Raw genomic sequence first — 15,364 nt, 5'->3', positions numbered from 1 at the left:
AGAAATGTGTCAGTGGCATGTAGGTTCATGGCCAGAGATTTGGAGGTCCACAAAATATTCAATATATCATCAAGTTTTATTTTTATATTCAATATTTGATACAAAACAAACCTCTCCAAACTCAACCGTTTATGTATACATACACACATATATGTAATAGATATGTTATAAGAAAGAAAGAAAACCAGAGGGGTGGGGCACATAGGACAAATAGGTCCTTATTTGCAGATATTTGTAACTTTGGACTGAAACAGCATTCAGCAGAGGACTACCACATCAGAGCAGTGCCTGAGCAGAGGACGCTGAGTGCAATCAGTAAATTCATGAAACCCCCAGAACTGTACAGTTGTTCCCAGGGCTAGGCTACCTCATCTTTCCTGAAAAGAGCTGGACTCAAGGTTAACTCAAGGTTAAAATTACATGCCTCTATACAGTATAAGATATATATATATATATGTATATATATTAGATAAAGTATTTCTTTTTTTGTTTCTTCACATTTCCCTCACTTTAGAACAGGTTGATCTTCATTTCAGTGCCTACATCCAGGACAGCTGTTCTGATCAGTTTCACACTAAAAAGTCATTTATTTTATATTGACAAACGTTTTTCCCATGTCTATGATTTGATGTTTTGATCCTTTATTTCCTTTACATTCATGTTCAGAGTAATTTTAAACTGATGCATAAAAAAGACTAATTGGTGTTTAACATTTCACCAGAATGCAGGAAAGTAAGTGTCACAGTTTGAGTGACACTCATAATCTCATGGGGGGAAGACCCCCCACTTAATTTGTGTTCCCCATGAAATGAGGCCGCTGCTAAAGTGTCCCATATTTTTCCACGTTGAAGGTGGAAACCTTATCTCACTACAATTATTTATAGAGGCCGTTTCCAGGACGTTCTCTAACCACCAGGGAATTGGTCCAAGTGGAGAAATAATTCCTTTCATTTTGATTTATATATTGTGGCTAAAACAGTAAAATATTATATCAAATTAGAATCAGCCTGTAAAACTGATAGCTACGGCTCTGCTGACGTGAAATTAAACAGTGTGAAATATTTTAATTGCAATGGATGGATTTAATTTCATTCATTCTAAGTTAAAAACACACACGAAAATACATATATATAACAAGAGCCCAACCAATACAAACCTTTTTACTACTAGTAATTAAACTGATCACAGAAATACAAACAACTGTGTGTGTACAATAGTAAATTGTTTTTATGCCTTTTTTTTAAAACGGCTTTGTTTTACCAACAAACATACTGACTCTAAGGCACATTACCCGATAGAAAATCATAATCAAACCAGAACCATTTTATAAAAACATTAACAAAGAATGAAATGGACAGCAGCATATATAATATAGTGTAGAATATAGCCAAGCGCAAATGTTTTAATTAACAGTGGATGGAAAAGACCGAACATTAAGCAGAGACTATACCGTATATTGCATTATGTGTTATAGTCATTGACGTAAGAGTGCATCCAGTCATTGGTGTAAATGCACAGGATTATAGAAACATATTACAGTGAAGCTTTTTTTATTTTCATTTAAGCTGTAGGGTTACTGGTAACTTCCTCCAGTAGTGGTTTGTAGATCTCTGGGTCATCAGTACTCTAGAAGAAAGAAATAATATCAGAAAAGCGCATAAAAAGGTGCAGATATATTCAAATCTTGAAGAATAGCACATCATTTGTCTATGCAAAGATTTTTCAAAGGAATGGTTCAACATTTTGGAGAGCATCAGATGAGAAGATGAATTCCACTTTTGTGCTTGCACAGTAAATGTGAAGCTGCAGCCAACAGGTGATTAGTTTAGCATAAAGACTTAAAACAGTGAGTAACAGCTAGCCTGCCTGCCTCCCCCAAAAAGGAACAAAATCCACCAACCAGCACTTCTTTTCCAAAATGTCAAACTATTGCTTTAATCCTATCTCTAATTGATATGAACTGTAATTGGCAGAAACCAGCTAAGATGAAAAAAATGCACCGACTTCTTGTTCTGACTGATGTGGAAATAAGGAGATCATTTAAAGTTAGAGGTGAGATTACGACCATAGGTTCATTACATAAACATTTAGCAAGAGTGTTTGTATTCAGTCCACCTTTTCTGGGGTAACTCAATGATTCTGCAGACTCTACCTTGTTTTCTTTCTTCTCACTGCTACTCAGAGCCTTGATCCCCAACACAGCAGAGCTGATGGTGACACAGAGCTCCAGGACTGACAGGACAATCAGCACAGCATTGATGCTCCTCAGAAGCATCTGGTGGGTCACCAAAAAGGGTTAACTTTAAACACGTGTTTGTTTTATGGAGAGAAGCCTGCAAGCTAGTTCAGGCAGTCAACTCGAGCTGCGCTGCTATACACATATGATATACCTCACACTCCATAATCACTAACCAAGCGCAACATTTCCCAGCTCTCCCTATGCTCTGTCAATGCTGCTGTTGCCCTGCCACCACCCCAGCATCCACCTGTAGGCTCTGGCTGGGGGTTTAAGGTATTTGCTCATCACTCCCCAATATCTCTATGTAAACATATCTGCGGGGAGTGATGAGGTCAGAGCCTAGACGCCAAAATCTAAATATGCTATACTGCTGTAATAAACATTTCAAACGTGAGTTGTCTGAATTATTTATATGTATTATAGTAGGATTTTGTCTTACTGGACCAATTTATTTCAAACCTTTTTTTTTCATTTCTACTTGACTTTTATTTTGGACTGTAACAAATTACAAACTAACATTTTGTTAGCTTGGATGCATTTCTGATGCAGCTTATACTGGTTTATAACTGGTGTATAATGCCTGTTCCAAAAAGAAAACTACTAATAATCACCATGCATCTATTGGGATTGATTATTACCAACTCTTTGGTCCCCACAAGGGAGCACCAAATCTCCAGTTGCATTTACTCTTGATACAAACTGCTCCGTAGAAAACAACTGAGGATGGTACATTTTTCAGACAATATCTGTAAATGCTTAAAACCCTTTATCTTCCACTCATCAGTTATACAACTCTATTTTGACTGCTGAGATGACATTTTCTACACTTACCAGAATCAGTGCTGCGCCCTCCAGGCATTTCTCTTGTACGATGTCCTCACGAGGAGATGGAGTTCGGACACTATACGCTGACATATAGTCTTCATTACACATCCACCCCACCCATATGTTTGCTATATTCATGCTGTAGAGTACGATGGCTGCGATGGCAAAACAAACTCCGACTAGATTCAGAATCACATTGAGGATGACCTACAATAGAAGACTTGTCAGCTTATGTACAACCAAACACAAAATCCCACCAATGACAGAATAAAGTAATAGTAATAATAACTCTTTTACTATGATCAATTTATATTCCTGCAGTGGAAAAAGCTTGTTTTAAGAAACCCCTTACAACTCTGCCCAAGTGCAAGTACAAGTACACATTTTTCTCCATTTTATTTGTCTTAAAATAAAACGACAATAACAAATGACAATGACGAGGATGAAAGATAACATGAGGATGTTGTAAAGCTGAACTCACCAGACATGGACTGGGATACTTCTCAGACAAAATGCTCATGACACCAAATAACATGAACTAGAGAAAAGACAAAAAAGAAAATCTTTAAACGTCCAGTGATTCAACCTTGCTGCGTTCATATATTTGTATGAACTGACTGACAATCAAATGGAAATGTGTAACGTAATCTTTTTAGAATTTGTTTTATTACAGCCATGTCATAATTATTAAATCCTAATTTAACTTTCTAACGACACAAAATTTGCTTCAGCTATGATACAGATGTAAATCCAGCCTATGCATTTTAAGCTGAGTAGCAAAAACTGAAGGAAGGAAAAAAGCTTTGGGATAAACTTAAGAATAAACAGATTTGTAAGGAAAAGAACATAAAAAAATACGAATTGAGCTTGATTACCAATCCTCCAAACCAAAAAGGAAACAAGGAGCTATCCATTTGCCACGACGAGCCACTACGACTAGCACAGAGGATCGCTGCAAGGCCGATGTTGAGCAACCCAACCATAATATGTAGAGCCTGTGGAAGAGGAAACACAGTATAAAGTATGAACACCTGTAGGGTATAAATGCAGTTACAGTGAAGTTAACGAGCAGCACTGTGGTACAGAAAATACCATTATATTGAAGCACTTTCTCTCATGTTAATAAAATATATTTTAATATATGTGAATATATAAACAGTGTGGGAGATGACTGTGTTTAGAGGAAGATAAGTAGGAATATATCGGACTGAGTTTAAGGGCATGAGTAAAGGGAAGTTTGATTCATCACACTGGGGTTTGTAATTCTTCAGAGAACCTAGGCCACCCTCTCCCAGAGTGAGTGGAAGAATTTCCCGAACAGAACAGAACATCATCTGAAGGCAGATACAAAGCTGTGACAGTTTAACGGAAAAACTCTCTTAGTAACTCACCCCCAGCACTGACTGAGAAGTTCTCTGGATCCTCCTCAAGTGCTGAGACACAGAGCAGCACACGGGGCTGTAGCAAAGGCCCTTGAGGATTTGGCACAGTGGAGGACAAGTGCTTTGGGGGTCAGAGGTCAAAGTGAACACAGTGACCCCTTCAGCCTTGGTCATGGTCATAGACATCTTGCCTGCTCTTGTGGACAGAAAGAGACAATGAGTATATCAACTTTAAATATACTTAATCAGGTTATGGTTGCGGTTTCTTTAAAGCAGCTTCAAGGATCTTTCTTGCTGTGTTTATTATGGCAGCCGCTGTGGACAAAAGTGGTTGTGTTTCTCAATCTCACTGATGTTATGTAGTTCACACAGAGCAGTCGTTCCCAACCTTTTTCTACCATTAAGTAAACTGACAACCCCTGACTGAGTGACATATATTTAATGGATATTTCGTATTATATTACAATAAAGGCATAACAATAACAATACGTGATATGAATGATATGCTGAGATATACGTTTTCTTACAACCCTTAAAATCAAGAAGGCCTGTGAAACTTCATGCATCAGGATTAAATTGAGACTGTTTCATAACCAGTTAAAAAGTGCTTGTAATATATTTACCCTTAAACCAAATACTTTCTAAATCTTTACATTAAGGTACTATAACCTCATCATTATTATTTCAATCTCAAAACGAGTTTCAACTAGCAGTTAAAATATGTAAAAGAAATTCACAGGCACTAAATAGTGAATCATAAATTACCTCACCATTTAAGTAATATTTTTGATTAATATTATCTTAATTAAAAGTAATACTATGTGATATGTCCTCCTCTGACTTTCAAAAATGTGAAATGCATTTGTGTTGATAGTTTGGGGGTTGAAGTGAGTCGAATTTATACACAAAAAAATATTATTATTGATGAAAAAGTGATTTTGGCAGCCCTTTTCTACTGCATCTTGATATGTGGTCTTTCTTCTAATCCACATGTCAGCTTTTTTTATGTTATGCGATTTAAGCTAAATAGATTTTCAGTTTATAGCAGCAGTGCTACACATAAAGCCCTGATTACAAAAGTTTGGCATTCAAAAGACGCTGGTATTCACCAAACAGGAAGTATCAAATGAAATATGCAATCAAGCTGCATTATACAGTAGGAACTGTATGATCCAGCAATTTTTAGAGCTTGACCCATACAAGGAACTGAAGGTTAGGATATTATGCTGCTTTCACTCTTTTCTATCTCTGTGTCTTGTGAATCCCCCAACTTTATGGAAGTACAACAATATTTAATAGTTGGAGTATCTAAATGCATGCTGGCTGATGGGTTTCTGGTAAGAATAGGCATTTCTATTACTTTTTTTCTATCCCATCAGTGAGAGTTGACTCACACAATCAACCACAGTTTAACCCCAACCAACACCTTCCTGACACAGTTTCAACAAAAACTGAACAATATCACCTTCAAAAATGTAGGATTAAAGCATGACTGTTGTATTAGACTGTATTAGTTTTAGGGTATACCTAAAAAATAAAAATAAATAAACTGGTTGGACATAAAAAGTGCAGGATGCAAATCATAATCATGGCGTCAAGCCTGTGCTCACAGTTTTCCTCCTGTTACTGTAAATAAAAAGATGTATCTACCAAGGTCTGCAAGCACAACGAAGGTCGTAATGTTATTTAATAATAATAATTATTTAATAATGAAGCTCAGTGTTACCTAACTTTTCTAACTTGTCTCTCTGTCAACAAATACAGACTTCCAGCTGAGCTTTTAGCTGCACAAATCTGTTTCACATCACCTTTGAAAAAACACACACACATAGCAGCACACACACAGGCCTGAAATAAAGACTGTTCGCGTCCGCATGAACTTCACTGGAATAAACAGGAACAGACTGTAGCTCAACCTCAGGGGTAAGCAGGCCCTGGACCAGTGTGGAAAAAGGAGCAATTTGAGACATTTATACGGATGAATGAGACTGTTCTCGACCTACCAGGAGGAAAACGTGAAGTAGCAGAAACAAGTCGAACTGTAGGAGATTTCTTTAAAGCAAATACGACATGAAACTCCACGATAATAACGCCCTACGTACTTTGCTCAGGCACTACGGTGCAGCTCACTCTGCAGCAATGTGCTCGGTGCTGCCACCGGTGGTCGGAAGCTGTCACTGCATTAGCTGTCACTGACAACTACACAGTGTATAAAGTTGTTCTTGACCTTGAAAGCAGCTCGACAGAGTGAAAAACAAAAAAGGAGCTAATAGCATTTTTTGCAGAATATTGAAAAGAGTTATGTGCCATCTTTTTTACATGGGTTGTATTGAATTTAAAAGAAATCACCCCACATTTCTTCGGAGTAAATCAACTCTTACTGTTGTAAAAGCTTTAGGTAAAGCCTTAACACTGTCTGAAACCCACTTTCAAATTTGTGAAAATTTGTTTCTACTTGTCAAAATGCAAAAAGGGGAGAATTTTTTGTAAAACCTTGAAAACCTTGGCTAGTTGTTTAATTTACTCTTCCAATTCTTCTTTCAAAAATAAATAACTGTTACTGTTAATAATGTTCAGCCTCTCTCTCTGTTTCTGCCATGTTTTGTTCCTCACTTTTGCCAAATCCTGAACCATGCCTCTGTCTCATATTTCAGCCATTAGTGTGCTTGTTCTTCATTTTATCTACATACTGTATGAAGACATTTCTCATGAAAAGATTCATGTCTATATGTCTTTGTCCCTTTATTTCATCTCATTTTTCTATTCACTAACATCTGCCATCATTTCAGACCCATATCCTGCCCACCAGTTGTGGTGACCTGGTCCAATGTGGTCTCGATGTGGGAAAAAACTGTGAAATCGCCCAAGTAGAATAAAGATTTCACAGATCTGAAGCTGCATACACTGAATTGTGTAAATGGATGGCTTCAGATAGGCAGCAGTACAGGACCGTATACATAATAAGGACTGAATCAATAATATAATAATGGCTTACCTTATGTGTATGTTAAAGTAGAAGCAAAACTAAACGATTGTACTAGGTTAAATATAATATTATAATATTATACTGGGTTAAATCTGTCTGACTGTACGTTCCTTGTCCAACACTTTGTTCCTCTCTCCGCCTTTTCCCAGAAGTACCCACCCGCCCCAAATATGGAAGCTTTAAAGAAACTTAACCCTTTGCTGATCATTCAGCTAAAAACAAAGATACTTGTTAATACTTTGCTTTGTTTTTTATTTATTTATATGTTATTCTTACAACCTAAAACAAAGAAAAGGTAACAGTGATATGCAGGGCCGTAACAAGAGGTTGTGTCCAGCCCCCCCCTGCAAAATGCATTTAGTTGAAGACAGGAGCTGGTTCAGATCATACAATAGCACTGCAACTGGTATTTACAAGAGCCCCTTAAAGGCAACATTATTGTGACAAATACAAAGGCACCCAAACGCATTATAATTGAAGAAGCCATAACACAAACGCATATTTCTTCAATGAATAGAGCTTTTTTTGTTTTTAAGTGGTGATAGTGGCAACCTCCTGCAGCAGGGGTAGTTTGTAGAGGTCTGGGTGACCATTGCTCTGAAAAGAAAAACACACAAATATGTAGTCATAATAAAGTTTACACAAAAGCCTGGACACTCAAATTTCATAGGCTAAGTGAAACACTTTAGGACAAAGGTGGATGTTTGGGAAACATCATCTTAGAAGAAAGATAAGGACACTTGCAGCGATATTGTAAATATGTAAGAAATATATTCTCAAATATGTAAAATATGTCAAGCACTTAATCACAAATTCTCAACTGTTATGTTAACTCAATACAATATCCCTACAAGAAGAGATGATAAAAACTAATAAAAACTGCTGTTTTTGCACAGTAACTAATAAATGCTCCTTTAGTTTAGTTTTTGATGGGACCAAGCAGCTGAAGTTGAACAACTAAGCAGCATGTTGCAGAAAGAGAGCACGTACAGTCAGTTAGTCTTGAACTCCTGAAGTTTTAACAGAATAGAAACATTTCACATACAGTACCTTGTTTTCTTCCTTTTTACATCTCACCAGAGACTTGAGGCTCAAAACAGCAGAGCTGATAACGAGGCTAAGCTCAAGGGTTGACACGATGATCAGCACGAAAGTAATGCTTTGCAGCAGAACCTTTATTTAATTTATTTATTGTTATATTTGGTTATTATTCATACAATTATCTTCTTGTTTGTTTTGTTTAATCAACAATTTAAAAACTCAAATATTCAGTTTACAATCAAGACACTAGAACTCAAAATTGTTTTACAGATGAGATGGTGGAACCATCAAATATTTGGTATTTCTATTTATGGAATGGTCTAAATGATTATCTAAATACAAAATATCACCTGTAGATCATTTCAAGCATCCTAAAGCCTTTATTGTATTTTGGTAAACTTCTCACCATGCATGAGCAGGGGTACTTCTGAGAGAGAATGCTCATTATCCCAAAGGCAACAAACTAGAGAAAATACAAAGAAAATGTCATTTTAACCCCACTTTTTCTGAAATATTGCTGAATTATAATTCATATACTAGGGTTAGGGTTAGGTTATATTCACATATAACAGTATTTGTGAGCACCACCAGTGACCCAACACTGCAGTCTGTAAAATTAACAAGAGACTCTTGGCAAGATCTTCTCCTGCCAAAAGACAGATCAATTATAATATGATATCTATTCACCAGATTATCTAAAGCTACTCATCTGGATGAGGTCTTGAATGCCTCCAAAACTTATGATAGTGACAGTAATCTGATTACTACTCTTTAATAAGGAATACTTCATAAAGGGTTTATGTTTTGTAAAATGGCGTTATTAATAGTCAATAGGACATTCTTTATATAATTTACTAATTGATAATTCTGGTTTATTTCAACCTGGGTCTTAATTTCCTGGCTTTAGTAATCTATTTCTATTGGCTGTAGAAATACAAGTTAATTTCTGAGATCTGGGAATGGAAAAAATCACTACCACAAAGAATGAAACCACTTTATTTGGCACTAAAACCAAAAGTGAGCACACCTGAAATGTCAATAATAACTCCTAATTCTACAATTAAGGTAGAGCAGGTCAAAGTAAACTGTGATGGATTGTTTGCACAGTGTTTTATCTATCTTTTATCAAGTCAACATTTAACTATTGCAGTGATTTGGCAACCTCAGTATAACAAAGCATACATAACTGAACCAGGCAGGAAGTATACTGACATCTCCCAACATAATCACAAAAAATGATCTTGCTTACCAAAGCACCAAACCAAAGAGGATATTGGTACTCCGACAACAGCCAAGAGCTGCCATTGTTAATAATTAATATGTTCCCGAGGTAGATGTTGATAACCCCAACTATAATCTGCGCAGCCTGTGAATCCAAAAACATCATTCATCATCATCATCATCATCATCATCATCATCATAAACAGCAAACACTTGTATAACAGTTAATGGGTGTCATAGCCGAATAACTGAAGAAATTTGCATGCAGCACACGAAACCTTTACTCATAGTCATGGATAGTCATGCACTGACCCCCAGTGCTGACTGAGACGTACCCTGGACCCTCCTCAGGTTCTGAGACACAGAGCAGCACAGTGAGTTGTTGCAAAGGTCCTTGAAGAGAGGAGGCCAAACGCTTTTGGGGTCAGAGGTCACACTGACCATAGTGAGCCCATCAACCTTGGTCATGGTCAATGACATCCTGCCAACTTGTGGAGGCTGAAAACAGAATAAGAATACAATGACTAAAAATGAACGTTTCCATCACTAAAGTCATGCTGCCAGTGGGCCAGTTTTCTGAATTTAATATTTTAACTGTTGATACTGAAGGTACCGTTTTCTAATCAAATGTATATTTCTTTGATTTGACAATACATGACTTTCACTTGTACAAAAGTCATGTATGTTTTATTACAAATGCCGAACATAAGACTGCAGTTTAAAATGGAATTATGGACTCATCGTACACAGTACAAGTTTTACCTGTCTGGTGTATTTCCGTGCCTGTCAAAGTTGGTCTGTGGATGACTGAAAAAGAAAAGGTCTGCCACTATTCTTGCTTTGATTAAGGATTTTATTAAACAAAAACAAGTGAGTGTGTCAGATGCATCTTCTGGCCGAATTCCTCTCTTTCCTCCAGTCTGGCACTTATAGTTGCATGTAAACATTCTGTAGGCTATAAAACTAAGGGGATTTCCTTCGATCGGAATTGCTCTGCTCCCAACTGTCACTATATCTCCCTACATGAAAACAGACATAAATAAAGCTGTCTTTTGACCTACATACGGAAACAGACATGAACATAGCGCAGATGTTTTTTACATTCCAACATTTCCTAATATGGAGTTTCCCTGTACAACAAATGAGTGTGAAGCACCGGATACCATCAAGGGAACATCATGAGTTCTTCACAGAGAGAGAGAGAGAGAGAGAGAGAGAGGTTCAATGTATGTGTTATCAGGAGATTATAGACCTCACTCTGCAATGTAACAGTGTGAATTTAGGCCACAAAAGCATTTCCTGCTCCGTCTCTTTGTTTCTCTTGCTAAAATGTAAAATGACAGGCAGCTCTAGACCTACTGCTTGCCTTGGAGAATAGCCTGAGATATTTAATGTCATAACAAATAAAGCAAAATGACAAAATTAGCTTTGGAAAAATGAACACGTTTACTAATTTACCTTTTTAAGATATATCTTTACTAATGCCCCGTAGGAGAAATTCTAATTTGCTCTACTAACAAACTCTGTGAAGGATCTACATCTGACAGACCAGTTTCAGAAGTTGAAATCCTCTTTAAATCATGCTTGAAACATCCTAAACGGCTAAATAAGCATTTGGAGAAAAAACTGCCCATGATCCCTGAGGTGAAATCTTTTTACCACTACAAACAGGCTTTTTCAACTCAACTTAAAACATTTTTATACTATAAAATAAAAAATATATGGATATTAGAACTTAAATGCTTTTACCTGTTTCTGATGGTTTGGCTGGACAGGTTGAGCTTCACCTCAAACTGTTATTGAATATGCAGTTCTTAATATTTAGAAGAGGAGCCAGAGTAGTACCTCCCCTCATCCTGAAGCAGAAGCTTAACCCTTACCTAAAAAAAAGTCTTGTTTGATTTTTCTTTAAATTCTAATCAGTAAACTTAAATTTTAAGAACAAGTAAATGTAAAGGACAAGGTTCTCTGTGGAGGGGGCTGTGAAATGTTGCACTGGTTTCAGACGTATTTTTGATTACAAACATGCAAGATTAAACATATCAGTAAACATAAGATATAGGTTTTAGTGGTAGATGGCTCAGCTATTAAAGTGATGGTGCTGTATTGTTTCTGCTTATTTCCATCATATATCTACTTATTTAAGGGAACAGATTGTAAGGTTTTATTTTTGTTGTTTAAAAGACAACAACTGCAGTTACTGTGATTTATATTTTCTCTTTGTTGAATGAACTAGCTGATCAACTTTAAAATAACTTCTGATAATTTATCAAAACATTCATTAGAGGTCGAGTAAGCTGCTGTAATAAGATTGATATCTTTAAAGTTATTATGATACCATAACTGATATGTTTTTATTATATTTACACAGTAGTGGAACATAACTATATAGATAGATTAGTTTGATATGATCAGTTTTATTTGTGGATAAAACTACCCAACAGTATATAAAGCAGTTAAGATAAGCTTAACCTCAACTAGCAATATGCAGTATACTCTACACTTTAACTACACTGTGCTGATTATACTTTTACTTAAGATTTTGAATGTGGTACTTTTACTTGTAATTAATTTGATTTGATTAGATTTATTTGACGTGTAAAGATATATATACCAGGTTGAGGATAACGCAAAAAACTACAAAGCAAGCTTTATATCATCACACATACTGAACATACATGGTAAAAGGTATTTTGCCCATTACATTTTTTAAATTTACACAGCACAATGTCTGTGGCCTTGTCTCTAATTAAATAATCATGTGAGTCCTTAAGATATTAGCTTTAGATATTTTTTTATATATCTTGGGTCATTACCTTGTAAAATCTTATGTATGTATGTGTAAGTATGGCTCCAAGGTTGGATACCACCCATTGTTGTATTGCTACTTTTACCTAAGATAAAAGATCTGAGTGCTTATTCCAACACAGCGAGAAACACATTAAAGCAGCATTTAACTTCATACAAAGTCACTGGGATGCAAGATCATTGAGCAACACACACTTCAGATCAATGAGGAGGCAATAAAGGGAAATTTATTTTTCTCATAATTATGGTCAGAACATTTTAGTGAAATTGCATCCAAAATTACACAGTTCAGGATACAACTGACAGACAAGGAGAGTATCAGTTTTCAAATTACATTTTGGATTTCAGGATATATCACAGTGTATACAGTGATATGTGATGGGAAAGATATAGAAACAATTTCATAGTAGTTCAACCACATTACTGAGCCTTTACCACCAGTTTAAATTGGTGACCGTTTGAATGAGGTCAATGCCAGGGAAGTCCATGGCAATGATACCAAAGCATGGTCTGGGCTGATTAGGGTAAAACTGTCTCAAGTATTGATTGAGCCATGGGTTTACCTTTTCAGCTACTCTTTTTGGAGTCAGAAACATTCCCCAGAAAGTACCAAAGCCAGTGCCGCTAGAGTAGGTCAGAACAGCATTATCACCTCCACAAGCTTCGGTGGCTTGGTTCAGCTGTTTGATTATTTTATTGTCCTTATCTTTAACGTCACTAACCTTTGTGCTACCTTTCACGGTTGTTTCTATGAGGGGAATTCCTAGTGTGAAGGTGCTCTTCTGCAAAAACACAATTTTCCCCCTCACCTGACCCATATTTGGCATTCCAGAAGCCACCCAGACATGTTGGTCATTGCCAATCAGACTCTGCACCATCTCATTGACAGTTTTCTTCTCAAAAGACTCTGGTTGCACTCTAATGAGCACAGCCTCGGTCTTAAACTCGGACAGGAAGGCTCGGACGATGTCCAGGACCCCCTTGAGAGTGGTGTGCTGGTAAGCCAACCCATCCATGACATAGAGGGTGTTACCCAGGCCAAACACTTTGAGATCCAGGAAACGAATGCCGACCCTGAGCTGATCCATCAGAGACAAGGCTTGGTGTTCAGTCTCTGGACCTCCGTACAGGGCCATGCTGGCATGAGTGCCAGGGATGGTGATGAGAGAGAGGGTGCGGAAATCCTGAATGCCTGACATCCATGGAATATTGTAGGACCCCGGGAGTATGAGGTTTCCATTGTCATTGAAGAACTGGCCTTTTCCATGGCACAGAAAACTTAGGATTGAGAACAATTCACACGATTTTGTGATGTTACTATAACTTCAATGCGACAATGTTTCAACCTAAAAAAAACTATTTTACCTTTTATTATCTTTCATATTAGACTTACGTGACAGACAGCAAAATAAAGTGGAATAGCAGACACTTCTGAGCAGCCCCCATCCTTGCAGAGATATAATCTAGCAGATAATTTATAAAAAAAGAAATTATCCATTTATCACATCAAAATCACCCATTTTGAATAAAACACATGCATGAATAAATGACTAATTAATTATCCAAGGTAAGAATACATGTGACGGGTTTTTAATTTATAGATGAAAAATGAATCATTTTTGGACTACTATACCTTACAGCCAGGAGAATTTCGCAGCAAACCACCCCAATGGTCAGTGTGGACAGCTCAACAGAAAATCCATAACTTATATTGCTTGGTTATCTGCAAAATTCTAGGTGTGGACCACAAATATCAGTTGTATGATTCAGACTGATTGTTTCTTGATGAAGGAAAATTAAACATGTTTGTACAGATTGTGGTGTTTGCTTCCAAAGTGTTTGAGAAGGTGGGTCCCTTTACTGGAACAAAACCCTGGGTCAGATTAGATTTAATTCCTAACAGGCGTTATCGCGAATGCTAGCAGCCACACCAGTGCAACGAAAATATGATGACTAAACTGTGAAATAAGAAGCCACAAATGTGTAACTTATCATCTTTACCACATAATTATTGAACATTTGCCAACAATAACTAAACAAAAGCTTATTACCTAACGAAAACAAGGCAGAACTGAAAAGACAATGAGAAATATGTATAATGCCCAACGAGGTGTCCATTATCAGGAATTACATGGGAGGCCGACATAGAGGCCGGAACTGTCCGATGAGTAGCTGAGCCGAAGGACCTTCCAAATACCTGGAATGAACGAGAAAGAGCCAATCAGAATTAAATATTCAGCCAGACCATGGTATAAATTGAATTACAGAATCAATTCTATGAGATTTCAAATACATGTATGGCAAGACAAGAAATGTATTTAATTTTCAGAATCAAGGTTATTATAGTTAGATAAAATAGGATTTTTCTTTATTGATCCCCTATAGGGAATTCAAAATAGTAAAATAATAAAAACAATACAATAAATAGTTAACTAAAAGGAAATTGTGTACTTACAAAAATAACTACATAATATAAAAATATACAAGAAAGCATGGGGCATATATTTGCATATATTTATTGGGACTGGGATGTCTACATGTCAATGAGTCAATGTGCTTGTATTGTAAAACCTATTTCGAACTTGCTCCTGACAAATACCCCCCAAATTATTACGAGCAAACCCACCAGGTGAAACTAAACTGAACTGGGAACAAAAATGAAAACTGGATTGCACTTGGAACCACCGTAAAACAGGAAAAAGAAGAAGTTGTAAATATAAACTGCTGTAGCAAATGTTGAAACTTCTTTGCACCTTATCTATCTATTTATCATTTTTATCTTTTCTACCTCAGTATTATTCTATTGATTTATTTTATCTATGTTTATTTTTATTGTATTTAAATGTAGCCGTGACTGCTAAT

The 15,364-nt window shown here is 36.5% G+C and overlaps 2 protein-coding genes across 5 annotated transcripts; both read right to left on the bottom strand.

Moving 5' to 3' along the window:
* Positions 1 to 57: 57 nt before the first annotated feature.
* Positions 58 to 7,597, bottom strand: LOC118335587 (transmembrane protein 176A-like). Of its 4 annotated transcripts, none has more exons than XM_035671949.1 (7): positions 7,442 to 7,597; positions 4,456 to 4,642; positions 3,940 to 4,059; positions 3,546 to 3,602; positions 3,071 to 3,271; positions 2,153 to 2,275; positions 58 to 1,626 (listed from the first exon to the last, which is right to left on the bottom strand). In XM_035671949.1, the coding sequence occupies exons 2-7, from the start codon at positions 4,630 to 4,632 to the stop codon at positions 1,561 to 1,563; spliced, it is 744 nt and encodes a 247-aa protein (XP_035527842.1). In that variant the 5' UTR covers positions 4,633 to 4,642; positions 7,442 to 7,597; the 3' UTR covers positions 58 to 1,560. The 4 variants fall into 4 exon arrangements, with proteins under 4 accessions (XP_035527842.1, XP_035527844.1, XP_035527843.1 ...); XM_035671951.1 differs by having other exon boundaries at positions 4,456 to 4,637; positions 7,442 to 7,572; XM_035671950.1 differs by lacking the exon at positions 7,442 to 7,597 and adding an exon at positions 6,450 to 7,280 and having other exon boundaries at positions 4,456 to 4,637.
* Positions 7,598 to 12,818: 5,221 nt separating this feature from the next.
* Positions 12,819 to 13,948, bottom strand: LOC118335822. Its single transcript, XM_035672267.1, has 2 exons — positions 13,896 to 13,948; positions 12,819 to 13,780 (listed from the first exon to the last, which is right to left on the bottom strand). The coding sequence occupies exons 1-2, from the start codon at positions 13,946 to 13,948 to the stop codon at positions 12,934 to 12,936; spliced, it is 900 nt and encodes a 299-aa protein (XP_035528160.1). The 3' UTR covers positions 12,819 to 12,933.
* Between the last annotated feature and the right edge of the window lie 1,416 nt (positions 13,949 to 15,364).

The sequence above is a fragment of the Morone saxatilis genome, unplaced genomic scaffold (assembly GCF_004916995.1).
Source record: "Morone saxatilis isolate NCDOM2014 unplaced genomic scaffold, NCSU_SB_2.0 Contig24, whole genome shotgun sequence".
Classification (NCBI taxonomy): domain Eukaryota; kingdom Metazoa; phylum Chordata; class Actinopteri; family Moronidae; genus Morone; species Morone saxatilis.
This window is presented reverse-complemented; position numbering and strand designations above follow the sequence as displayed.